Here is a 27247-nt window from a genome sequence, read left to right on the forward strand (position 1 = left end):
GCAAAACTGTGTTTAAACAGTTTTTGGGGGAAATTTGCGCAGCGAAGTGATCTGTCTCAGACCACAGTCATCACTAACCCTGATGAATTTTTCAGCTTCATGTTCTCGAGTAAATATAGAGTTAACTACTTTCATTTTTTCAACCCTGAAATGTGTGTAGTGCAGTGGAATTTCAGTAAACGTGAGGGTGTCATTGAAATTCCTCAGCACACGATCAGGAGGGATAAAAAGAGATTCCGTTTGACAAAAGCAACATTTCTTAAAAGGTTTCGATTGGTCTATGATAAGAGATGTCTTTTTTCTGACGGGACAACTCTGCCTTTTGGTTATTAGAGCTTAAGAAGAAGAAGAAAAAATAAATAATAATAATTAAAAAAAAACTTCCATGGATTTACAGGAGATTGATTTTTATCCTAGATTTAGAGCACCTTTCTCATGTTTGATTGTTGGACCCTGCGGCTGCGGGAAAACTTTATTTGTAAAAGGTATTTTACAAAATTGTAATGAGGGATGAGGGATTACTGCAAAGTCAACGCCAGTGACTGTCCACTGTCTCTACATGCTCAACTGGGAGGAGGGAATGCTGCAAGTCACTGACTGGATGCGATCTGCTGGGTTTCCTTAGACAGAAAAACTTTTTTATCCAATTTGAATAAATAACTGAATCTGACTGCACTGTTCAATTGTTAGGATTAATTGGAATGTATGAACCTGACTGTTGTGAAGTGCCTTGAGACAACATGTGTTGTGAATTGGCGCTATATAAATAAACTGAATTGGATTGAATGGGCTGCATGGTGGCACAGTTGGTAGCACTGTTGCCTTGCAGCAAGAAGGTCCTGGGTTCAATTCCCGACCTGGGGTCTTTCTGCATGGAGTTTGCATGTTCTCCCCGTGCATGTGTGGGTTCTCACCAGGTACTCCGGCTTCCTCCCACAGTCCAAAGACATGCCTGTTAGGTTAATTGGTCACTCTAAATTGCCCTTAGGTGTATGAATGAGTGTGTGCATGGTTGTTTGTGTGTTGCCCTGCGATGGACTGGCGACTTGTCCAGGGTGTACCCTGCCTCTTGCCCATAGACTGCTGGAGATAGGCACCAGCTCCCCCGTGACCCACTATGGAATAAGTGGTAGAAAATGACTGACTGACTGAATTGAATGTTTAGTGGAAACTTTCTGTCTTATTAACTCAAGGCAAAAACGTGAATATGATTATGTTTAAGCTGTGTATTTACTCCTAGTGTGACCTCTATGCTATGTGGCTTAAGCACTCGTATGAGGAGAGAGTCAAGGTGGTGGTGATCTCCGTGTTCATGCTATTTTAGTTTTAGCAGTATTTGAGCTCAGTGTTTTCATTAAAATGGTAACATAAAAATTCTGGCATGAATCTTGTACAGTGAAAACTTATTTTCCCCGAAGGGATTTAGCATTTACCATTTGTAGTTCAAGATAAAGACAATATTTAAATTATTATTTGTTACTACAAATGTGTGTATTAGAAGCCTTGTTTTCATAAAATGATTGCTTAAACATCTCCCAGCTATACTCAATTAAAGGGAGCTCTACATGGTTGTATAGGTCCTTCTCAAAATATTAGCATATTGTGATAAAGTTCATTATTTTCCATAATGTCATGATGAAAATTTAACATTCATATATTTTAGATTCATTGCACACTAACTGAAATATTTCAGGTCTTTTATTGTCTTAATACGGATGATTTTGGCATACAGCTCATGAAAACCCAAAATTCCTATCTCACAAAATTAGCATATTTCATCCGACCAATAAAAGAAAAGTGTTTTTAATACAAAAAACATCAACCTTCAAATAATCATGTACAGTTATGCACTCAATACTTGGTCGGGAATCCTTTTGCAGAAATGACTGCTTCAATGCGGCGTGGCATGGAGGCAATCAGCCTGTGGCACTGCTGAGGTCTTATGGAGGCCCAGGATGCTTCGATAGCGGCCTTTAGCTCATCCAGAGTGTTGGGTCTTGAGTCTCTCAACGTTCTCTTCACAATATCCCACAGATTCTCTATGGGGTTCAGGTCAGGAGAGTTGGCAGGCCAATTGAGCACAGTGATACCATGGTCAGTAAACCATTTACCAGTGGTTTTGGCACTGTGAGCAGGTGCTTTTCAGCAGATGGAAGCATGAAGTGCTCCAAAATCTCCTGATAGCTAGCTGCATTGACCCTGCCCTTGATAAAACACAGTGGACCAACACCAGCAGCTGACACGGCATCCCAGACCATCACTGACTGTGGGTACTTGACACTGGACTTCTGGCATTTTGGCATTTCCTTCTCCCCAGTCTTCCTCCAGACTCTGGCACCTTGATTTCCGAATGACATGCAGAATTTGCTTTCATCCGAAAAAAGTACTTTGGACCACTGAGCAACAGTCCAGTGCTGCTTCTCTGTAGCCCAGGTCAGGCGCGTCTGCCACTGTTTCTGGTTCAAAAGTGGCTTGACCTGGGGAATGCGGCACCTGTAGCCCATTTCCTGCACACGCCTGTGCACGGTGGCTCTGGATGTTTCTACTCCAGACTCAGTCCACTGCTTCCGCTGGTCCCCCAAGGTCTGGAATCGGCCCTTCTCCACAATCTTCCTCAGGGTCCGGTCACCTCTTCTCGTTGTGCAGCGTTTTCTGCCACACTTTTTCCTTCCCACAGACTTCCCACTGAGGTGCCTTGATACAGCACTCTGGGAACAGCCTATTCGTTCAGAAATTTCTTTCTGTGTCTTACCCTCTTGCTTGAGGGTGTCAATAGTGGCCTTCTGGACAGCAGTCAGGTCGGCAGTCTTACCCATGATTGGGGTTTTGAGTGATGAACCAGGCTGGGAGTTTTAAAGGCCTCAGGAATCTTTTGCAGGTGTTTAGAGTTAACTCGTTGATTCAGATGATTAGGTTCATAGCTCGTTTAGAGACCCTTTTAATGATATGCTAATTTTGTGAGATAGGAATTTTGGGTTTTCATGAGCTGTATGCCAAAATCATCCGTATTAAGACAATAAAAGACCTGAAATATTTCAGTTAGTGTGCAATGAATCTAAAATATATGAATGTTAAATTTTCATCATTACATTATGGAAAATAATGAACTTTATCACAATATGCTAATATTTTGAGAAGGACCTGTATAGTCTGGTAACAAGGGATCCAGTTTTGTGATATTTTAATATATAACCATTGTTTTTCATTTTGAAGTGAAAGATAAAAATATCAACTAGAAATATAACTACAATGCAGTGCTGTTTGGTTTTGGCCTCAACCTATCACATCCATCTTGTTTACCTTCAGCATTGCAACAGTTCATCCTTAACTTGAACTAGTTCAAAGTTTATTTCACATGCAATAAAAATGAATGTATGTTCAGAATTCAACCTTCCAAACATTCGAGCTAATTCCACAGCAGTGACATGAACAAGTTTTGATCTATAATTTATTTTGATGAAATAAATAAAAACCTGCTTTCATTCACACTCGTCCATCGAATGTTTATACCTGCTTTTCCATGCAAGGTAGAATGGGGAACTGTTGTCTAGCTGCTCAGCTAATGTTTTCTGTGTTGTGTTTCTATAGTCTGAATAAACTGTACTTAAAGTTTTTTAAAGGTTTTTAAACAAAGATCGGCCATAACGCGCCGTCAACGCTTGCATTTTGATCATTTTATTGATGGTATTTTAAAAGGTACATGTTTGATTTTGAAGGAGTGATAACAAGCTATATGCTTCTGCTGTTCTTCTGTTTCATAACTATTATCTCACTAAATGAAGGTGCCTATTTCCAAAGGTCAATAAGCAACAGGCAGGGTACACCCTGGATAGGTTGTCAGTCCATCACAGGCCAACACAGAAACACACAGGACAAACAATCATGCACACACTCACTCTTTAGGGGAATTCAGAGCAACAAATTAACCTAATAGTGATGTTTTTGGACTGTGAGGTGAAGCCGGAGTACGTGGAGAAAAAAACATGCACCCAGGCACAGGCAGAACATACAAACTCAATGCAGGAAGAGCCCAGGCTGGGATTCAACCCTAGAAACGTTTTGCTGCAAGGCAGCAATAATAACCACTGTTCCACTGTGCACTTCATTATAGCCAAAAAATGAAAAATGAACTAGAAGTAGGTCATGGTATTTCTGTGAACTTACTTCAGAATGTTTAGGTGGTGGACTATTAATATGAGTTATTACATTTTAACCTGACTGAACTGGATTTAGAATGAACTGGCACAACACTGCTGGGAGGAGTGGGTGCCTAAGTGGGAGATGAGACAGATTATCTGATTACAGAACACCTGTGGTTGAGTATTAACTGAGAGCTGAGGAGAGAGGAGTGGAACCAACTCATGAACTGCTGTTACAGGGAAGCCCAAAAACAATGTAAACACAAGATAAACCAGATTTTTACAAGAATACAGAAACTACAACTCAAAACAGAAACTAGGTTAACACATGCAAGCACGAACATGCTGAACAAAACTGTTCAGTTATTCACCTTGAGAAAACTACTCTTCCCTCTGCCTGCAGCAGGTTCCAACAAAAGGAAACAGTCTACCAGTGTGGGTAATTAAAGCATTTAAAGGTGCACTTAACATCAATAATGGTTCCTCATAATGACATATGTGTATAACAGTCTGAACCACACACCAGTCACCATGAATTCCCCAAAGTTAGCCCTGAAGGTTCCTCAGTTTATAGCTTTTCTCGACTTTCAAATAGAGAGTCATTAATGTTTCCAAGGAGAGCTGTGCAGTTTAAATCCATCATGTAAAAAACAGCATTGCTATGTGGAATGTTTCTCAGAACTAGTTAAAATCACTAATAAACCTGCTTATTTGAATGTATTTGTGTAGAAAACTGTTTACATTATAGGAAACACTTGAAGTACTTTTGTTTATTAGTGAACATAATATATTTAATTTTTTTTAAATTCCAACATAATAGTCTTTATTGAGATCTATCACAAAGTTAGAGCTCCTCAACTCAAAAATCAGGTGTAAGATTTTGATATTATAAGGAATTTATCTACAGTGAGACACTAAGAGCTGTGGCTTTATTTCACTGAGCTGAGCAGTCAGATATTGTATTTTACATCTGCACTATAATATAAACAATATTAAAAGAACCGAGTAAAAAACGGATAATGTAGGTAAAGAATCCAGGATCATCTTTAATGAAACTTTTAAACCACTCATAACAGGAGCTCTACTGCACTGCATAAAGCAATAAAAGCAAATCTTTCAGGTATGTGAGCTTGCAATCATTTTAAACTGTGAAATGCGGGAGGAACCATTGAGGCGATACTGTATATTATGTTGCAATTAGGTTAGGAAGGCCATAGAGAATGCAGTTGTAGGCTTTTGGGGTGAGAGCTGGAGTGTATTGAACCTTGTCTTCCTCTGAGTCAGTGTTGAGAACTTGATCTGCAGAAAAAACAAACAGTGCTCATGAGAGTGTTGTTTTTAATTGTGCTCTCTGTAAACAGCTGGTTCTATAATAATCTGAGCTGGAATGACTGGAAATAAAACGTTTTCCAACTGTAAAGTGACATTTATCCCAATTAATAATCTAATTCAATTTCTGCTTTCAGTCACTGTTGATAAGAAGCTTTCAGTATACAACACCTTAAATTTGCCTACTATGCCTTATAGAAGTCATTAAAAGTAGAGATTGCTAAGGGCTTCTGTATAGCTGTGGTTGGGTGCTATAGGCCTCCTTCTGCCATAAAGGAATCATTACAAGTTTTTAAAGTGTGTTTTATCTGGGTTAAATTATAATGAACCTATTTTAGTTGGTTATTTTAAATTGTGATTGGGTCAAACCCTTTCCTGATGATTTGAAGTCTTTCTGTGACTCACACAGCTAACGAACCCCCCCCCCCCCCCCCCCACTCAGCCAAACCCTGGTCCACTTGATTAATTTAATTTTGACAAATGTTCCTCATAAGTTTAGTTTACATCTCTGGGTGTGTTTTGCTTTTACTTGAGTGACCAATGTGTTACTGCAGCAGTGAGAAATGCTATAAGAGAAATCTTGAGCATTTTAATGAACAAGCTTTTCATTGTGATTGGTCAAATTACGACTGGGGGAAACAATAGAACTGACTTCTGCTGCGGAGTTAGCTTGGGATTGTTTTAGGGATGACTTTATCCAAATTGGAAATGGAAGCTTTAAATAATAAATTAAATTAATTAATAAAAATAAAATATATTAGAATGTGAGAAAGTCTCTTGCCCTCAGCTCTCTTCAGTTGACTTTATATATTTTCTGTCAGATTTAGTACGAACACTAGCTATGCCATTTCAAAACTTACAATTTATACATTGATTTCGAGGTACAACCCCTTCAATGAAGTTGGGACATTGTGTAAAATGTTTATGCAATTGAATAAACTACAAAATCAAAATATTTAATGTTCAAAGTGATATTTACTGTTTATCTTTACTGTTCGATACCCTGGCCTACGCCAGGGTATTGGAGAGGAGAGTCCGGCCGATAGTCGAACCTCGGCTTCAGGAGGAGCAGTGTGGTTTTCGTCCCGGCCGTGGGACACTGGACCAGCTCTATACCCTCTACAGGGTGCTCGAGGGTTCATGGGAGTTTGCCCAACTGGTTCACATGTGTTTTGTGTACCTGGAGAAAGCATTCAACTGTGTCCCTCATGGTGCCCTGTGGGGGTGCTCCAGGAGTATGGAGTCGGGGGCCCTTTATTAGGGGCCGTCCGGTCCCTGTACAAGCGGAGCAGGAGTTTGGTTCACATTGCCGGCACTAAGTCGGACCTGTTCCCGGTGCATGTTGGACTCCGGCAGGGCCGCCCTTTCTCACCGGTCCTGTTCATAACTTTTATAGACAGGATTTCTAGCCACAGCCAAGGGCCGGAGGAGGTCTGGTTTGGGGACCAGAGGATTTCGTCTTTTCTTTTTGCAGATGACGTGGTCCTGCTGGCCCCCTCTAGCCAAGACCTACTGCATATGCTGGGGCGGTTCGCAGCCAAGTGTGAAGCGGCTGAGATGAGGATCAGCTCCTCCAAGTCCGAGGCCATGGTACTCGACCGGAAAAGGGTGGCTTTTCATCTTCAGGTTGGAGGGGAGTTCCTGCCTCAAGTGGAGGAGTTTAGGTGTCTGGGGAGAGGGACGTCTGAGTGTCTCTGCTGAGTCTGCTGCCCCCGCGACCCGGTCCCGGATAAAGCGGAAGACGACGAGTACGACAATGAGTATTTACTATTCAGTTGGAACATTAAATATCTTGTCTTGTAGTGTATTCAATAGTATATAGGTTGAACTGGATTTGCTAATTATTATATTCTGTTTTTATTTACAATTTACACAATATCCCAACTTCATTTGGAATTAGGCTTTTATGTTTTTTTTTTATTTTCCTCTAATAGGAAAACTAATTTCTTCAAATTAATTTTACAGGAAACATGTGACATTAAAGGGGGAAAATGTTTTGATTGACTTATCATGACCACATTTCTTTTACGTCACAAAAACTTGCCACTTTTAACAGAGGTGTACAGACTTTTCATTTCCAGAGTAAAACAATGCGTTGGTGTAATGCACAAAATGAATTTCTAGACATAAATGAAAGTGTGAGGCTGACCGAGGTTGAGAGTCGAGTGCACAGGACCATATGTTCCTGTGACCTTGTTATGTTGCTTATCAGCGCGCTCCCATCCCCTCACAGCATGGATGGCCTGGCCAGAGGTCTGTCTGACCCTCAGTATATCTGCAACAAACGACGACACAAACTAATGAGGCAGTGCATCATGGGTAAATTCAGTACGGTAAAAGTCTAGAAGGGGAAAACAAAATTTTGTGAAATTTAGATTTAGGAAAAAAACTGCTGTAGGCAATGATAGGGACAGTGAAACTGTCTCATGTTTACACATTTTTCAGTCATCATTGATATTCGTGGATGTAGCTGCTATAACTGTTTGCCAGAAATTTATTTTTCTTCCAACAAGGGTTTCTGTTTTCTAATGCACAAGTCACTGCCATCAATTTTTTAGATATGTTAAAGAATTCTGCGCCCCAGCTTTCAGAACTCTAAAATACCAAATACAGCACATACAGGACCTTCTCAAAATATTATCATATTGTGATAAAGTTAATTATTTTCCATAATGTCGTGATGAAAATTTAACATTCATATATTTTAGATTCATTGCACACTAACTGAAATATTTCAGGTCTTTTATTGTCTTAATATGGATGATTTTGGCATACAGCTCATGAAAACCCAAAATTCCTATCTCACAAAATTAGCATATTTCATCCGACCAATAAAAGAAAAGTGTTTTTAATACAAAAAACGTCAACCTTCAAATAATCATGTACAGTTATGCACTCAATACTTGGTCGGGAATCCTTTTGCAGAAATGACTGCTTCAATGCGGCGTGGCATGGAGGCAATCAGCCTGTGGCACTGCTGAGGTCTTATGGAGGCCCAGGATGCTTCGATAGCGGCCTTTAGCTCATCCAGAGTTGTTGGGTCTTGAGTCTCTCAACGTTCTCTTCACAATATCCCACAGATTCTCTATGGGGTTCAGGTCAGGAGAGTTGGCAGGCCAATTGAGCACAGTGATACCATGGTCAGTAAACCATTTACCAGTGGTTTTGGCACTGTGAGCAGGTGCCAGGTCGTGCTGAAAAATGAAATCTTCATCTCCATAAAGCTTTTCAGCAGATGGAAGCATGAAGTGCTCCAAAATCTCCTGATAGCTAGCTGCATTGACCCTGCCCTTGATAAAACACAGTGGACCAACACCAGCAGCTGACACGGCACCCCAGACCATCACTGACTGTGGGTACTTGACACTGGACTTCTGGCATTTTGGCATTTCCTTCTCCCCAGTCTTCCTCCAGACTCTGGCACCTTGATTTCCGAATGACATGCAGAATTTGCTTTCATCTGAAAAAAGTACTTTGGAGCACTGAGCAACAGTCCAGTGCTGCTTCTCTGTAGCCCAGGTCAGGCGCTTCTGCCGCTGTTTCTGGTTCAAAAGTGGCTTGACCTGGGGAATGCGGCACCTGTAGCCCATTTCCTGCACACGCCTGTGCACGGTGGCTCTGGATGTTTCTACTCCAGACTCAGTCCACTGCTTCCGCAGGTCCCCCAAGGTCTGGAATCGGCCCTTCTCCACAATCTTTCTCAGGGTCCGGTCACCTTTTCTCGTTGTGCAGCGTTTTCTGCAACACTTTTTCCTTCCCACAGACTTCCCACTGAGGTGCCTTGATTCAGCACTCTGGGAACAGCCTATTCGTTCAGAAATGTCTTTCTGTGTCTTACCCTCTTGCTTGAGGGTGTCAATAGTGGCCTTCTGGACAGCAGTCAGGTCGGCAGTCTTACCCATGATTGGGGTTTTGATTGATGAACCAGGCTGGGAGTTTTAAAGGCCTCAGGAATCTTTTGCAGGTGTTTAGAGTTAACTCGTTGATTCAGATGATTAGGTTCATAGCTCGTTTAGAGACCCTTTTAATAATATGCTAATTTTGTGAGATAGGAATTTTGGGTTTTCATGAGCTGTATGCCAAAATCATCCGTATTAAGACAATAAAAGACCTGAAATATTTCAGTTAGTGTGCAATGAATCTAAAATATATGAATGTTAAATTTTCATCATTACATTATGGAAAATAATGAACTTTATCACAATATGCTAATATTTTGAGAAGGACCTGTATATGCACCGCTGGTGAGGACTTTGTAGTACCTCTCAAAATAAACTTCACTTTTTCCAACTTCATCAGATCATCTGTATAAGTGGACAGACTTCCTTACAGATTTCTGCATATAAACTGAATCTGTTTGTCTGGAAAAGTTCCTTGAGATGACATTTGTTGTGAATCTGTGCAATGTTCATAAACTGGATGCAATTATTTCTGTGCTACAGCCACAGATGTAAATATGTGGAGTTTGCTAAAATCTTCTTGTATTTTATCCAGAGCCAAGTTTATGTATGAAAAAAAACCTTTATTATCTCTGCGGTTTACGTTCCAGAATTTTTGGAAATGTTCAAAAGAATCTGTGGCAGCCTTTTCTCATTTTTTAATGAATGACTTTTGTTAATGACTCAAAAAACGAAATGATTAATGAGTTGAAAAAATGTCATTTTTATCTTTTTGATAATGCAATAGCAAATTTCTATAGGCAATTTAGAATGTTTTTATACTTTTCCAGACTTGGAAACAGTAAAGTTAATTTTTATACTTTCCGAGGCCGTGTAGGAACCCTGTAAATCCTAAATAAAAAACCTACAGAAAACCACTGGGTTATTTAGCAACATGTAGATGAGGCTATATTTGCATAATCAATTACAGCACTGACTGGTTGCAACTTAACTCAGATGTTCATGTTACGGGGCAAAGAGAAGCTCAGGGGGTGTGTGCACAGTGCTGAAACATGAGCAAATATTCTTAAAAAATAAACATTTCAAACATACTGTCTAGCACAGCAGCAAGATTATCTGCTGTCTGTTTCAAAGTGCTGTCCCATTGGTTGAGGACAATGCAGCCAACTCCACTCAAACTCAACAACAGGGCGGTCTCCAGGGGATTCTCCAAGGTGAGCTGTCCTGAACTGTAGAGGACAAAAACTAGGAGGTCACTTAAGACATAAAGACAACAGTTTTAGTTAACTACAAAAAAATAAGTTAGATATAACTAAAACAAAGAACAAAGCCAATAATGAAGATGAGCACAGACTTAATGAAAGACCAAAAATATCAGGACGAGATTCAAATCTGGTGTGAACATTCAGTACCTCTTCTGAATTTCATTGTTTGATTGGAGGAGAACTTGGTTCTGAGCCAGGTGAAAGAGCAGAGCCATGCGGCATTCTGAAAGTAGCAAACATCATTATCAGAAAAAAGAAACATTTAACAAAGTTTAACATATTATAGACCATCCTCATCTTGATCAAATATCTGCAGAGTGAAGTTAGTCAAGAGCCAATTATTATCCACCATTTTCTCACGTCTTAACAAGTTTATATCTATTGACAATTACAGAGCAGTGAAAAAATATTTGTCCCCTTACAGATTTCTTTTAATTGTATAGTATAGTATTGTATATATAATGCTGTTGATCATAATGAACTGTTTCTGATCAAACATACATTTCATATAAAACAAAGACAACATAAGTAAATAAATATGGCAGTTTTCAAATCATCGTTTTATTTATTAAGGAAAAAAGGTATCCAAAACAACTTAGCCTTATGTGAATAAGTAATTACACCTAAAAAGTAATAACTGCGTGTGCCACCCATGAGTACAATGACTGCCATTAAGCATTTGAGATAACTGCCATTGAGTCTATTACATTGTTTGGAGGAATTATGGCCCATTCTCTTTTGCAGAATTGTTTTAATTCAGCCAGATTGGAGGATTTTTAACATAAATAGCCTTTTTGTGGTCTAGGCTACTCCAAAACATTTATTTTGTTTGTTTGGAGCCATTCAGAGGTGAAACCGCAGGTGTGCTTTGGATCACCGTACTGCGGCATAGCTAAAGTGGGTTTGAGCTTAAAGGCGGAAACTGATGGACAGACATTCTCCTGCAGGATTTTCTGCTAGATAACAGAATTCATGAATCCATGAATCATCCATTATTAATTCATAAGTCATCCAGAGCCTGAAGCAGCAAAGGGGCCCCACACCATCATACCGCCACTATGTTCGACAGTCGGTATAATGTTCTTTTTCTGATGTGCTGTCAGTTTTTTGCACAACTTCCAAAAGATTCCACTTTTGTCTTGTCAGGGTTCAAGAGTATTTTTTGTCAAAGTCTCAGGGATTATGAAGACAATTTTATTGGGTAAATGTAAGAAGGCCATTGCATTGATTTGGACTTGGAACTCTATAATAGATACTTAAAGTTTCGGCACAAGTTCAACTAGTTCCAAGATGCATGGAGGGGGAAACTGATCTGGTGAAGTGAAGACTACAGCAACTGGAGCAATGATATGTTTCTTTTTTAGATTTGCTTAGCCTAATTTATGTTGTCAAACAGGTTCTATTTAAGTGATTTCTTAATTTGACAAGTTAGGCAGTAGGTAGGCCTGGAGGTAGCAGGTGAAATTCTCTCTAAGTAGAGTTAATTAATCGTTTAACAAGGGGCATTTATATTGGTATGTAGGGTTAAGTTGGTTATATAGATGTTTTCTTTTGATAAAAGAACTAATCAAAACAGCTTTTTGTATTCACTAAGGTTACCTTTATCTGACATTAACATTTGTTTGATCTGAAATATTTTTGGAGTGGAAAAAAAAAGCAAAAACAGAATGACTCTGTAAGTGGACAAATTCTTTTTCACTGCACTGTATGCAAAAATCTGACCCTTTGAGGCTTATTGAAAATGATTACTTTAATGGAAGAGATACAATCCATTGAAGAAACAAACATAAATAATGCTGTTGAATCTATAAGGAACTTACCTAAAAAAGAAATCTAACTGCCATGACCTAATAGATAAATAATATCCTGTGTTTTGTGGAAAAAAAGCTGGTGCCAGTCACACTATAGTTAGCAGCGCTAATGTCAGACTGCCGGGTGGCACATGTGTCTGCCCTGTGGCAACAACCCAGTCAGACCTGACACTATGCCAATCACTCTGGAATCATTGAGCTACTGTATCTGTTGACTGTTTCTGCTGCTATGGTAGTTTCATGAAACGTCTTTTTACTGTCCTAAAAGTTAAGAGGTTCCAAAAGGTAATTCTTGATTGCTTAGTCGAGGTTCAAGTCTTGGGATTGAAGCTCCATAAAACGATTAGAAAGTGTCAAAGGCCTTTGTTGAGAAACAGGAAGACAATAGGGCACACTGTCAATAGTTTATCAAGGGGATTAAGATCTGTGGAGCTTCCTCTGTTGTCTAGGCTCAAAACCAATGACAACACTTTTTTCATCTTATGTTTTCCTGAGATACAGCATATGTCTTTTTAAGGAGTCCTTGTAAAACCAAATAAAAAAAACATTTAAATTAATCTTCAGAAAAAAGAGGATATAATATATTAAGTCAAATCAAAACCATAGATGTTTGAAGGACACATATTTATTGAATTTCTGTCAGATAAGTTCAACAGAAATTCTTTTTTGCTTAAAGAACTTTGCTTTGCTTTGAGATGCATCTTCAGAAATTAAGGATTAAAATGACTAGAAATCCCTAAAATTATCTGAATTACAAGCAGCAATAACAACCCCACAAGTCCTTCTACGCAGATGATAAAACTGTGTACTCCAGTTATTTCTTTAGCTGGGCTAGCCTAGTAATGTTAAAAAATAGATACCAAAACTATTGTAGGCCCAGGTATTATTGAAGTTTGATAAATATAATGGCAAGATTTCTCACATATTATGTATGTTTGAATCCACTATGAAAATGTAAAACTGCCATGTTTAAAAACTATTAACCCTCATATATTGTGGAGAGCTTGCAGCTTTGCCTCAAATTTAATCCATTATTTCTTTATTATTTTGTAAAAAGGTTTTTTTATTATATTCATAAAAACGTGTTTTATTAAATCTAATACATCAATAGTACTTACAACCATACTTTTTATTTGTACTAATTATTTTGGTTTTGGCTCATATAAGTGTGCACATACATACAAATATTAATTCAAATCAAGATATTACTTTAATCTCTGATCTCCCACACATTACATTTATCACATTAGAAATGTATTATCCTTTAACATGGAGAAAAAAATTCATAAAATGAAATTTGAAGAAAATTCAGTACCAGTTAGATTGAGGGCTGCTACTTTGGCAGGTGGTATATTTGTCAGCAATGGATCCATCCCCATGTAAATGAAGGCACTGCATCTGCACAGTATCTGCTCCACGTCTGAAAGACTTAACAGATGTAGAGATTTGTTAGCAGAGAGAGGTGATCTGCCTACATCATATGTTACTGATGTCAGCAAAACATGTCAAACCTGGGTCTGTCTTTGCTGCTCCTAAAGCCTTGCCAGAGATGAGGGATGTGCTGTCTGTGGGTTTCTAAAACCTCCTTCAATGTTTTACTCAAACAGATCCCTTCTATGTAATAAAGAGACAACCATGTTCAGATATAGCACCTTGTATCTCTTATTCACTAACCACACAAGCTTCTATTAAAATCTTTAAGCGTTTATTGTCTGGATAATAAGAAAATATTGGGCCAGAGTTGTGAAGCTCGCTGCGGTAAAGATGAGCCAATAGGCTGACGTTTCAAAACAGGCTAACTGGTACCCAGATGTACCAGATATTGAACACAAGCCAATATGGTTAATTTAGTCCCTACCTACTTGAAGATGGAAAGCTAAGCAACTAAGTTACTTTTACCTCAGCAATATTGATTGCTGTTAGGGATGGGAAGATAAATTTCCACATGATTAGAATAGGATGATTTTAAGGAGCCCTGATATGTAAATGGTTGGTTGGAAAATAAAAAATATTATTCTGATCAATAAACACAACATACCTAACCACTAGCAGAGCATGCAAACAACACTGATTTAGATGCTTTTAATGAGTGAAAACAAATGTTGAAATTAGCTAGTTTTAGAATCAGTGAGGTGTTTAAAAACGAAGTAGGAGGAAGCACAAACGTACGAGAAGCAATCGAAAAGGGAACTGTAGGTCAGACTGCTACTTTAAAACAAATTGAAACTTCAGCAGATACAGGCTATATGGGGTTTAATAAAGTTAATGTTTATTGTGCACATACATACTATTTATATAACAGTGTAGTATTTTACACATGCAAGAGATGTCCAGCCAGACACTAACCTAACCTGCTAAACTGCAAAATCTGTCCATAAATCCAGCCTATTGCATTCTTTTGTTGTGCATACAGCCATACAGCCATACACCCTTATCTTTATGGAAGCAAATCGTTACCATATTTCAAATGAAAAACCATTTTCAGAAATGCTTTTTCATTTTAAGAATGTGGCTGCATTGTTTGACTCATAAATAAAATTAGTTATCAATAATCCTATTCGCATTTTAATTTTCTTCTTCAAGACTGCTCATTCTTTCACTTAATTAAAATGAAAAAGAAAATGACATTTGAGATTTATTTTTCAAAATGTACCCCAGCAAAGAGATACCAAAATTCAATTTGAAATGTAAAATTTGAAAATGAAAAAGCATTTCCAGAAATGCTTTTTCATTTTAAGAATGTGGCTGCGTTATTTGACCCATAAATAAAATTAGTAATCAATCATCCTATTTGCATTTGCATTTTCTTCTTCACGACTGCACATTTTATGCCATAATCAAAAAGAAAACAAAGCAGACATTGCTTTTTTGTTTTCGTGGTCTGCCCGCAAAGTACTGCCCAGAACTCGAAAACGAAAAAGCGTTCCGAGCTGCGGGCGCAGAAAAGTGACGTCAGCAGCCGCCCTTCCTCAGCTCCCTGCTGACCGAGCTACCCATCTTGTTTGGTAGGGGGCGCTGTGCACGTCTGCAGTGCATTACATTGCAAACGTGCCGAGAAATTGATTGAATTGCAGCAGGGCCGAGCTCAATTTGTGGCACTGGCAGGCAGAACTGGTAGTTCCGGTGGCAGGCTGTGGCGGAACTGCCACAGCCTGCCACCGGAACTACCACCGGAACTGCCACAGCCTGCCGCAGGGTGGCACGGGATTCCGCGAGGATGCCAGAAGGTGGCAGACCGGCCGTAAAAGCTTGCCAATGCGTTTGCCGCTGTTTTTGTGGAAGCTGATGCTGATTATCGGCAAATGGGTTGTCATTATTGTTATAGCCTGTTACCTTTAAATAATGATTTCATTATTGATTATTATTTTATAAACAGCTTTAGACCCATAACATAAGGTGATTGTATTTACTTGACATGGAAAATAAATAGCACTATGTGTATGTGTGACGTGTTGAAAGGATGACGAAGATTTATTGCACAAACAGCCGGTTTATTATAGAGCACGGGCGGCTATTCTGAATCGTCACTCACAGAAAATTATAAATAAATGCTTAAAAACACGCTGGATGTCCCAGGCCATAAGGCTGCCACCGGAACTACCAGTTCTGCCTGCCACTGCCACAAATTGAGCTCGGCCCTGCTGCAATTCAATCAATTTCTCGGCACGTTTGCAATGTAATGCAATGCAGACGTGCACAGCGCCTCCCACCGAACAAGATGGGTAGCTCGGTCAGCAGGGAGCTGAGGAAGAGCGGCTGCTGACGTCACTCTGCTGCGCAGATCGGAATACTTTTTCGTTTTCGAGTTCTGGGCAGTACTTTGCGGGCAGACCACAAAAACAAAAAAGCAATGTCTGCTTTGTTTTCTTTTTGATTATGGCATAAAATGTGCAGTCGTGAAGAAGAAAATGCAAATGCAAATAGGATGATTGATTACTAATTTTATTTATGGGTCAAATAACGCAGCCACATTCTTAAAATGAAAAATCATTTCTGGAAATGCTTTTTCATTTTCAAATTTTACATTTCAAATTGAATTTTGGTATCTCTTTGCTGGGGCATATTTTGAAAAATAAATCTCAAAAGTATTTTTCTTTTTCATTTTAATTAAGTGAAAGAATGAGCAGTCTTGAAGAAGAAAATTAAAATGCAAATAGGATTATTGATAACTAATTTCATTTATGAGTCAAACAATGCAGCCACATTCTTAAAATGAAAAAGCATTTCTGAAAATGCTTTTTCATTTGAAATATGGTAACGATTTGCTTCCATATATCTTTGCCATAGCGTTATGATGATGTAGATTTGGAACTGTTTCATCAGTGTAATATGCATTATATGATATGTGAAATTACACTCTAGTTTTGTTTGTTTATTCTAGTTGAAATTCAAGTGTCACAATGGATATAATGACAATTACGCATGCTAAATATCCAGGACTTCTATTTCTGTTGTATTTTTATTCTGTTTTATTATTTATTTGTTTTTTTAACTAAGTTTGATCATTTCTAGTGCATTTTTATGTATGGCCATCTGTTTTTAACCTCGGTAGAGCAGTGTGCTACTCCTGTCTGAATAAAAACTGCTCTACAAATAAAGTTTGATTGACTGAATAAACCTTTATTGTGTTATCGCAAAGTAGCAACGACTGGCTTGAAAAAGGGTAAAGGGACAACATTATTCACAACTTAACCTTAACTCGTATCACTCATGTAAAGTGTTAATTAAAAGCAGTAAAAATACAACTGTTGTTAGAAATGATCAAGGATTTAAATCAGACCCTACATGGTGCACATACATACAAATGATTTGCAATTACCCACAGCAAAAATAAGTTTCTTACCAAAATGCCCATCCTTGTAAGGGTCAACAATATCTTTAAAAAAGTATGTTAAAGTAATAATCTATGAGAATAGGTCAAACGTAATTTACCTTTTAAGCATCAAAAAAGCTTTTGTCTATAGTTACTTCTTACTGAACTGATGTTTAGAGATGAGTGACATTCATGTAGCATGTCAAGAACATAAAACATCTAAATTGTAACACTGGACATACATATACCCTATGTTAACAGAGGGATAAATAAGGCACAATCGTATGATTACAGTGATAGCGAGGAGGCCTTCCAGTCTCAAAGATCACCAGAAATAAATCGTCAAAGTATCAGTGGAAACGAGCAAAAGGCTGCTCTGCAATTATAAGAAGGGTTTGTTTGCTGGAATGCCAATAAGATTTTTCCACAGTTTAAAGAAGGGTATAAATACATTTCAACATGCAATTATTGTATAAAATAATTTTTTTTTTTTTTTCAAAATTAATACTTGTTTACATTTTTTCTTTTTATTATTTGAAAGATGCCTCAGATCAGAAATAAAGTTTTCTTTAACTTTTTTTTTCCCTCTTTTTGGATGGGTGATCGCTGGCATTTGGATCGGCTGAGCAGTGACGGTGGAACTGAACTGGTTGGTGTTTCTCCCTGGCTTGTCGTTGTAGTGGCAGTGATGTGGTGTGTTTGTGTGGTTGCGGGGGCATGGTGGGGGCAATGCCATTCCCGTGCCACCGGCAGGGAACTGATTGCTGGGTAAGTTTGTCCCGTCTTGGTGTAAGGTTGGGGCGTCCATTGTGAGCACGTTGCGAGGCTGGAGTGGTGTTGCGCGTGGCCCTTGCCTTGCCATTTTGTGGTGGAGGGCGGGATGCAGTGAGGGTGCTTGAAGCAGGGCTGTGTGTGGAGCTTGCGCTATATAGATGTGTCTTCTTTCGCTTTTTGGGGGAAGAGCTCATCTGTGGGGGTGTGTCCCTGTGGGGAGGGGATTCATGGCATTTGGGTTCGGGGGCATCTATTCGATATCGGTGTCCTGGTTGGGGGTAGTAGCTCTGTGGCAAAATTCATGATGGGTTTCATGGGGGGTGGGGGGCTCACGGGGTTGAGATTGGAATTCATTGGGGGGTTTGGATTGTTTCATCCTTGTACGGATCTGGTTGGCGGCTTGTTTGGACCAGATAGATCCCATTTTTTATTTTGTGGCCCCCTCTCCAGATGGGGACGGGGTTCATTGGGGGCTAGGGTCAGAGCGGGGGATCGGTGTCTAGGCCAGGGACATTCAGGTTTGGGTGATACTGGCACTAGTCTGGGCTGGTGCGGTCCACCTGTCTCCACCCCGGAATGAAGAGGACCACCCCCTGGGTCTGGAGCCTGGTTCCCCTTGTGGGGTATCGGTACCTGGACTTGGGAGTATAGAGTATGTAGGAGAGTGTGAGTGAGTGTACAATGTCCATTGTTGTGTGTCTTTACGTGGTGTGTGTGTGAGTGTTTTTATTTGTACGCATGAGGGTGGGAATGTGTGCACCTGTTTTTGTGTCAGGTTGGGTCTTGGGCTGCTCCCCATCCTGGATCAGCTTGATCCACCCAACAGATGTGGAGCTTATTTCCTCCTCGCCATAGCGCCTGCTGGTGGCTGGTGTCTTTGCCCGCTGGAGCATTGGTGGTTCTCAGTGTCTGGGGCTGGTTGCTTTGGTGTGTGCTGGCTCACTCCCGGTGGCTGCTTGCCGGGGCCTTGGCTCCCTGGCTCTGCTTAGGGTGTGATGTGCCCCAGGGTCTCAGGTCCCTGTGTCCATGGCTGGATCTGCTCCGGCTTAGATGGCTGCGGGGGCCTGTGGGCTCATTGCTGCAGCTCCTTGGGCTTCGGCACTGTGGCCACTGGGTGGGTCCCCTTGGGCTCCCCTCTGCTCCTGCTCCTCTCTGGGGGGGTTACGGTAGTCCTGGCAGTGGTTCTCCTGGGGTTCCCGTGCTCTGGGGGTACTTGGATGTCTGTTGCTTAGATCTCCTCCTAGGTTCAGGGGTGCAGGTCTGTGGCTCTTCACACTCGTAATTGTATATTTTTATATAGAAAAACCTTTTACACAAGCACGCTCACTTACACCCACAGGTATTTAGATTCAGGTGTTAACAGATACACAGATGTTCTATATTGTGCCACAGTTACCACTAAATACACCTCGCATTCATTAGTACTGTGCATTTTAGGTAACAATGCTGCTGTTATATATGTTTCTGTGGGTGTAGAAGAAGTCTTCTAGTGTTATCTTGTATTCTCTTCACCCTGCTTCCTCTCCTCTATTGTTTTCTCTTTCTCTTTTCCTTTTTGTACTGCAATTGAAATAATCCCAAAGCAGTTTCTAATAAAGTTTTTCTTATATATATCAAGCGGAGCATTATAGCATTAGCCATAATACTCCACTTGGGAAAGTAAACCTGTTGGGCTTCTTCTTAGCACTCAGACAATTCTGAATGTTCCTCTAAAGGTTAGAATATGTTTAACAAACAAACAAAAAAAAACTGTGGTTTAATAAAAATAATTTTAACTTAAAATCTGCCAGAGGGATGAATAATTTCAGGCTTAACTGTATAGAAAGCCTAACTATATATGTAGTATTTATTGGTATTACAGCAATCAAACCCTTTATATATATATATATACTTGCCATCACCCTAATATTTTTAGCTCCCTCCAAAGATATTCTATTCAAGTTGGGACTCTGGTTGGGCCACTTCAAAAGAAGAAACGTGGGTAAAATTTAATACTTTACTTTAAACCAAAGTGGATGTATGAACAATTTTGTTCTTAGCTTTGTATAAACGTTGGATTATTCCCAAGTTTTTTTTACTGATTTTTAAATATATTTTATATATATAAAATATATTTGAAAAATCTGCTGGATACCTGGTTTCTCAACTGTCGGCCTATGTATATGTGCGCACAGACAATCTAAACCCATGGATGTAATAAAAGCAACGATTAAGCAGTAAATGTCTCTGTTCTTCATCTATGTGTGCTGAATAAATTCTAAGAGATTGAAAAAATATGGAGATCTCCTTACCTTATGGAAATTTCAAGTATAAAGTCACATGTAATGTTTTGTAAAGATTATTTCAAAAGGCATCATCAATAAGGATACATTTCAGGTTTAAAGTGTCCACTGCGAATGTGTAGGAAGGCAACAACTGATTGGCAGGTACCTGTGTAAACAGTGAACCATTAATATTCAGCAAGAGTTGAAAAGCCCACACAGGTGGTACAACAAATACTGAATTTAAAAAAAGGTAATAACTGATGTATAGCACATATGCACAAATCCTGTCTGTAAGATACATACATCTGTCAGTATTACTTACATGAGAGAATATACAAGTACTTTCAGACTAAGTTAAGGATAAACAGCTAAGTTAAAAAATAAAACTGGTGCATGACAGGGAAAATACTCAGAGGCTAAAAACAAGATCTTTATGAACACATTATGTAATTGAATAAAAAATTGCACTTAAAAGAGAGGCGTAAGGAACTGAAATAATTGCCAACGCTGACAGGAAGGAAAAGTTTTATTACTGTTTGTATCTGGCAGGCCCAGATTAATTTAGCACACTCACCGCTTTGATGGCTTGGCTTTGATCTCCTTTCCCCTTGGTTCCCTTCCTACCTTTGGTCTCCTTTTTGTTGTCACTTTCGGCTACAACAAACAGGCAGCAGAATTAATACACACACTTTGCATTTGCAAAGTCAGTGACATTTATTTGTGACTGTTGGTAGAGGTATTCTGCAGGTGGCTTCATCCATCTTCCTCTTAAACTCAAAATCTTGATTTCTGCTTCCTTTTTATATTTAGTTAAACTAAAACATTTTCTTAGAGAGCAGGTTTAAATGCAGACAATATAAAATGCAATCCTTGTTTAATAATGTGTGTTTATTTTGTGACTTTTTGATCCTACAGTATAGACAACAAATATTAATTGGATGGTTCCAATTTGGACACTTTGTCCACAGGAAGCATTTTCATACCTGAAATAAAATGTCACCATCAGATAGGTCATCTTTCACACATTCTCAGAGTTTGCCTCAATGTCTGTGAACAGCAATGTTAAAGTCTTCCCATAGGTTCTCAATTGGATTTATGTCTGTACTATGATTGGGCCATTCTAATGCATGATTATGCTTTGATTTAAACCATGCTGTTGTAGGTGTGGCTGTATATTTACTATTGTCCTGGAAATGTGGCTCCATTCATTCTCCCTTCAACCCTGACCAGCTTCCCCGTCTCCATGAAGACCCCCCACCATGATACTGGCATACCCATGTTTCAGCATAGGGATGGTTTTTTGGGCTGTTAGTTTTACCCTGGAGTCTTCATTGGTTCCTTGGACTTCTTGATGCCATTTGTTCTCTAATGGTCACTAACAAACCTCGGAGGCCTTCACAGAACAGTTGGGTTTATACTGAGATGAAATTACAAACAGGTGGACTTCATTTAATTTAGTGATTTATGAAAGCAAGTGAAAATGTATTATTGATTAGTTTAGATTTTTATCACATAAATCAAAACTAATTTGAGAAAGTTTGTGTTTGTAATATAACGAAATGTATCAAAAAAGTGAAGAGTGCAAGGGAATCAAATATGATAAGGAAAAGATTTTGTAATCTGCATGTTTTTCAGGATACACATAAAAATAAATTTTTTATTTGGCTTAAGAAATTCTAACATCTTGACACAGAAGGAAGATAGATTGTGATACTGATGCTTTGTGGGGGGGAAATATGAAAATAACTTGTCATTTTTGTTTGATTCAGATAATGAATGATAGATAAATACAGAATGATGGACAAAGCATGCTTTATCCAAGTGACACATACACTGTTAACCATAACCTTTGAAGATTCAACCTTTAAAATGGTGCAGATGTTTGCAGGATGGGGTTTTGTGCTCTCCGTACTTCTTACTGTAATATTAATGTATAGTATAGTAACATGTCGCCTGGAGGACTTAAGCTGTTGCATATTTGATGGGGGGTTTTACACATAAATAACATTTCCAGAATAAAACAAGATCTGTCTTCAGACAGAGTTAAGAGGTAATGGATTTATTATTTTTTTTTATTATTCATTTATGTAGTCTGTTACAAAAACAATATATTATATTCAATAACACTTCTTAAATTCTTAAATTGGTGTTCAAATAAGCCGAAACATATGAAAATGTTTCAAACAGATTGCAACAGATAAGACTGACACGCATGATTGATGATGTGATGTTGCATCAGCTGTTACATTCTCACACTCAGAACACACTCACAGCAGTGCAAACGTGTTCTCAGCATCCTTGTTGTGTTAGAACAAACTTCTCACTAAGGTCGAAGTTCAGTAATTATTGTGGCAGTTTAGAGGGTCTTTTCTAACATTCCAGATATGAAAACCCCCCAGTTCCCCACAGTTCTTTCTGGTGATGCTTTTTCTAGGTACCACACAGTCTCAGTCCATACTGTTTTAGCACCCAGTTCTATGTTACTGAAACAAGTTACCAACTGCTTCAGCTACGGCCAACACTCGCAACATACCTAACCTGAACCCATATTCCACTGCTGTCCATGTTCCACCTGCTCTGTAAAATCTGCAGCACACACATGCTTCCTCAGATTTGACCTTCAACATACAAGAGCTGTGTTTCTCTGTAGGTTCTTTCAAACTGTCCTTTCCTAAGCAGTAGACCTCTTCAAAATAACCTCTTATTTCATACAGGTGGTGTCCTGGAATCTCAAAAATATAAAGAATAGATGGCCTTGCTCATATTGCACAATTTATTTGAAAAAAGTTACTCCTTAACAAGAAAAATAATTCAAAAATGTTTTAAGTTTAGATGAAATATTTTTGATCATCTGAAAGCCCAAAAAGCATTTAAAGAATCCATAACTTAGTAGTACATTGAAAAGTTGATTGCTGCCTCCTAATTCGAATCTTGCTATTTTATTTACTGAGATGGTTTTACGTTTAATAGTAAGGTAAAAATAGCCTCAGTCAGGAGATAGTACATCCACAGTGACAGCTTGTTGCATTTCTAGTCTCGTAGAGCTTTGTTCAATCAATCATCTGAAAACGGAAATGGCAAGACTGCAAACCTAACAAGACATGGTCGTCCACCTAAGCTGAGAGCATTAATCAGAGAAGCAACCAAGACGCTCATGGTAATTGGGGAATTTCTTTCTTAGCAGGGACAGTGAAGCTGTTCAGAGTTCATGGGAAGGTATGTGGAGCTTAATGCAACGCAATCCTGGAAGTGACACCAACTTAAACCAGTACTAACTGGACTACAATTAGTTAAGGATGTGTCTTTGATACCTTTATGTGTTTCTTCTCTATTTAGACGACTGAAGAAAAGCTGCAGAGAAAAGTCACGAGACACAGAAGTCAGGCCTTCCTTTTGTAGGAGAGGCAAGGCTTCCAGAGGCAACTCAAGCAATGTCCTGTCAGCGAGAACAACCAAATGTTCTCCTTGTTCACCTGCAAAAGAAAATTTTTCATGTCAAATATATTTTATAAATTTGAAAATTGTATTTACAAAGAAACATAGATCACACTCTGTAGTTTGGGTAGAGTCATGTTAAGATTCAAAACAGGCAAAACACTGGCAAAAGTGTATGTGGTAAACATAAAAACAATGCTTTAGGTTACAGATAAAAGCGAGCCAAAATTAAATACTCTACCTTTATCTAAGCTACATTTTTCTTCTTTTATTTTGCTTTGGCTTGACTCAGAGACTGATAGAAGTGCAACCTGGGACCTGATGGAAGAATAAGGAGGATGACGTAATCCATTTGTTTCTGACAAAAACATACAATGAAGCATTTATAAGCATCACAACAAGCACAAACAAAAATTCTTAAGCACTCTATGAAGTACCGACAGAATGTTTTCAGACTTTTTTAAAGCTATACAGTACAGACCAAAAGTTTGGACACACCTTCTCATTCAAAGTGTTGTCTTTATTTTCATGACTATGAATATTGTAGCTTCACACTGAAGGCATCAAAACTATGAATTAACACATGTGGAATTATGAACTGAACAAAAAAGTGTGAAACAACTGAAAATATGTCTTATATTCTAGGTTCTTCAAAGTAGCCGCCTTTTGCTTTGATTACTGCTCCACACACTCTTGGCATTCTGTTGATGAGCTTCAAGAGGTAGTCACCTGAAATGGTTTTCACTTCACAGGTGTGCCCTGTCAGGTTTAATAAGTGGGATTTCAAGTCTTATAAATGGGGTTGGGACCATCAGTTGTGTTGTGCAGGAGGTGGATACAGTACACAGCTGATAGTCCTACTGAATAGACCTTTAGAATTTGTATTATGGCAAGAAAAAAGCAGCTGAGTAAAGAAAAACAAGTGGCCATCATTACTTTAAGAAATGAAGGTCAGTCAGTTCGAACAATTGGGAAAACTTTGAAAGTGTCCCCACGTGCAGTCACAAAAACCATCAAGCGCTACAAAGAAATTGGCTCACATGAGGACCACCCCAGGAAAGGAAGACCAAGAGTCACCTCTGCTGCGGACGATAAGTTCATCCGAGTCACCAGCCTCAGAAATCGCAGGTTAACAGCAGCTCAGATTAGAGAACAGGTCAATGCCACACAGAGTTCTAGCAGCAGACACTTCTCTAGAACAACTGTTAAGAGGAGACTGTGTGAATCAGGCCTTCATGGTGAAATAGCTGCTAGGAAACCACTGCTGAGGACAGGCAACAAGCAGAAGAGACTTGTTTGGGCTAAAGAACACAAGGAATGGACATTAGACCAGTGGAAATCTGTGCTTTGGTCTGATGAGTCCAAGTTTGAGATCTTTGGTTCCAACCACCGTGTCTTTGTGTGACGCAGAAGAGGTAAACGTATGGACTCTACATGCCTGGTTCCCACTGTGAAGCATGGAGGAGGAGGTGTGATGGTGTGGGGTTGCTTTGCTGGTGACACTGTTGGGGATTTATTCAAAATTGAAGGCATATTGAACCAGCATGGCTACCACAGCATCTTGCAGCGGCATGCTATTCCATCCGGTTTGCGTTTAGTTGGACCATCATTTATTTTTCAACAGGACAATGACCCCAAACACACCTCCAGGCTGTGTAAGGGCTATTTGACCAAGAAGGAGAGTGATGGGGTGCTGTGCCAGATGACCTGGCCTCCACAGTCACCGGACCTGAACCCGATCAAGATGGTTTGGGGTGAGCTGGACCGCAGAGTGAAGGCAAAAGGGCCAACAAGTGCTAATCATCTCTGGGAACTCCTTCAAGACTGTTGGAAAACCATTTCAGGTGACTACCTCTTGAAGCTCATCAACAGAATGCCAAGAGTGTGTGGAGCAGTAATCAAAGCAAAAGGCGGCTACTTTGAAGAACCTAGAATATAAGACATATTTTCAGTTGTTTCACACTTTTTTGTTCAGTATATAATTCCACGTGTTAATTCATAGTTTTGATGCCTTCAGTGTGAAGCTACAATATTCATAGTCATAAAAATAAAGAAAACTCTTTGAATGAGAAGGTGTGTCCAAACGTTTGGTCTGTACTGTATATGTTGTGTCTTGGTGTCATTTGAGAATAAACATGTTTTTTCAGAATGTGTAATAACTCCTGGCATACACCATTTCTGCTAATTTTAATGTTGCCCTTCCAACTCTAAAACAAACATTTGGAAATGCTGACAGAACATGACTGCCCATCTTACTAACTCAGGGTAAAGTGCCTTCTATGTGCTGCATTATGTATACCAATTGGCAAGATATAGCAGCTATTTTATTAATCATGGCTGAATGTCACTAAAAGGCACATTATAGACTAATGAAACACCGTCTTCTGATGTGGTGATTTAGAGCACTTAAAAAAATCTGAGTGTGTTAAAAACATAGATGTGTGAAAATGTTTAAGGGTTTGAAAACTTCCAACTGGCGCTTCATAAAAGGTCTTGTATTAATCCCTTGAAATTTTTGAGATTTCTTCTTGTTTCATCCACAGACTTCAATCTATTTTATTGAGATTTTATGTGACGGACAGGTGGAAGGTAAATAATACATGGTTTTCAATAGTTTTTACATATAATCAAAAACATGTGGATTTGTATTCAGCCCCCCGTGAATCAATACTTCGTAGAATCACCTTTTGCTACAGTTACAGCTGTTTATATTTTAGGGTATGACTGAAATGCTTCCCCATTCTTTCCTAAATTGCTCTAACTCAGTCAAATTGGAGGAACATCTGTCCTGCCACAAATTCTAGATCTGGGTTGACTGAGCCACTCAAACACATGAATATACTTTAATCTAACTGCAGCTTTGTATGTTTTGGACTGTTGTTCTGCTGGACAGTGAAGCTTCACGCCAGTCTCAAATCTTTTGCGGTCTCTAACAGGTTTTCTTTCAGTACAGATCTGCATTTCTGATCAATCTTTCCCCTGTAACCAGCTTCCCTGTCCCTTCTGAAGAAAACATAGCAAGAGCATAATGCTGCCACCATCATGGAAATGTTGGCGCGTACACATAGGCCATGCACCTTCTAACACATATCTGCTGTCCTCCACATTGTTGGCAGTAAAGGACCTCTTATGGATTTCTTTCAACAATGGCTTTTTTCTTTTCACTTTTCCATAAGGATCAGACTTTTGGAGTACACCATGAGAAGTTGTTCTGTTGAGAGATCTTCCCCCTGAGCTGTAGATCCCAGCAGCTCTTTTAGAGTTACCATGGGCCTCTTGGCTGTAAAAGCTCTTCATGCCCAGCCTGTCAGTTCAGGTAGACAGCCATGTCTAGTTAGGTTTGCAGTAGTGCTGTCCTCTTTCCATTTTCAGACGATGGATTGAACATTGCTCTGTGTGATGTTCAAAGACTGTGATATTGCTTTATAACCTAACACTGCTATAAACTCCTCCGCAACCTTTTCCCTGACCGGTCTTCATGATGCTGTTTATTCTTTAATGTTCTCCAACAAACCTCT

At 39.2% G+C, this 27247-nt stretch overlaps 1 protein-coding gene across 4 annotated transcripts in view; it reads right to left on the reverse strand.

The window, feature by feature from the left end:
• Positions 1 to 5159: 5159 nt before the first annotated feature.
• The window catches only part of LOC124858663 (cilia- and flagella-associated protein 46), an 80748-nt gene continuing 58660 nt past the window's right edge, over positions 5160 to 27247 (reverse strand). For all 4 annotated transcript variants that reach the window (XM_047350788.1, XM_047350787.1, XM_047350786.1 and 1 more), the window contains 11 exons: positions 23971 to 24047; positions 23606 to 23767; positions 20869 to 20948; positions 20400 to 20460; positions 17287 to 17319; positions 13955 to 14057; positions 13759 to 13871; positions 10780 to 10855; positions 10460 to 10596; positions 7618 to 7743; positions 5160 to 5438 (listed from right to left, as the gene is read on the reverse strand). In XM_047350788.1, the coding sequence (XP_047206744.1) occupies positions 5326 to 5438; positions 7618 to 7743; positions 10460 to 10596; positions 10780 to 10855; positions 13759 to 13871; positions 13955 to 14057; positions 17287 to 17319; positions 20400 to 20460; positions 20869 to 20948; positions 23606 to 23767; positions 23971 to 24047 (1081 nt within the window). In that variant the 3' untranslated portion in view covers positions 5160 to 5325. The remainder of the gene's footprint in view (positions 5439 to 7617; positions 7744 to 10459; positions 10597 to 10779; positions 10856 to 13758; positions 13872 to 13954; positions 14058 to 17286; positions 17320 to 20399; positions 20461 to 20868; positions 20949 to 23605; positions 23768 to 23970; positions 24048 to 27247) is intronic.

Source organism: Girardinichthys multiradiatus, chromosome 22 (assembly GCF_021462225.1).
Source record: "Girardinichthys multiradiatus isolate DD_20200921_A chromosome 22, DD_fGirMul_XY1, whole genome shotgun sequence".
Taxonomy (NCBI): Eukaryota; Metazoa; Chordata; class Actinopteri; order Cyprinodontiformes; family Goodeidae; genus Girardinichthys; species Girardinichthys multiradiatus.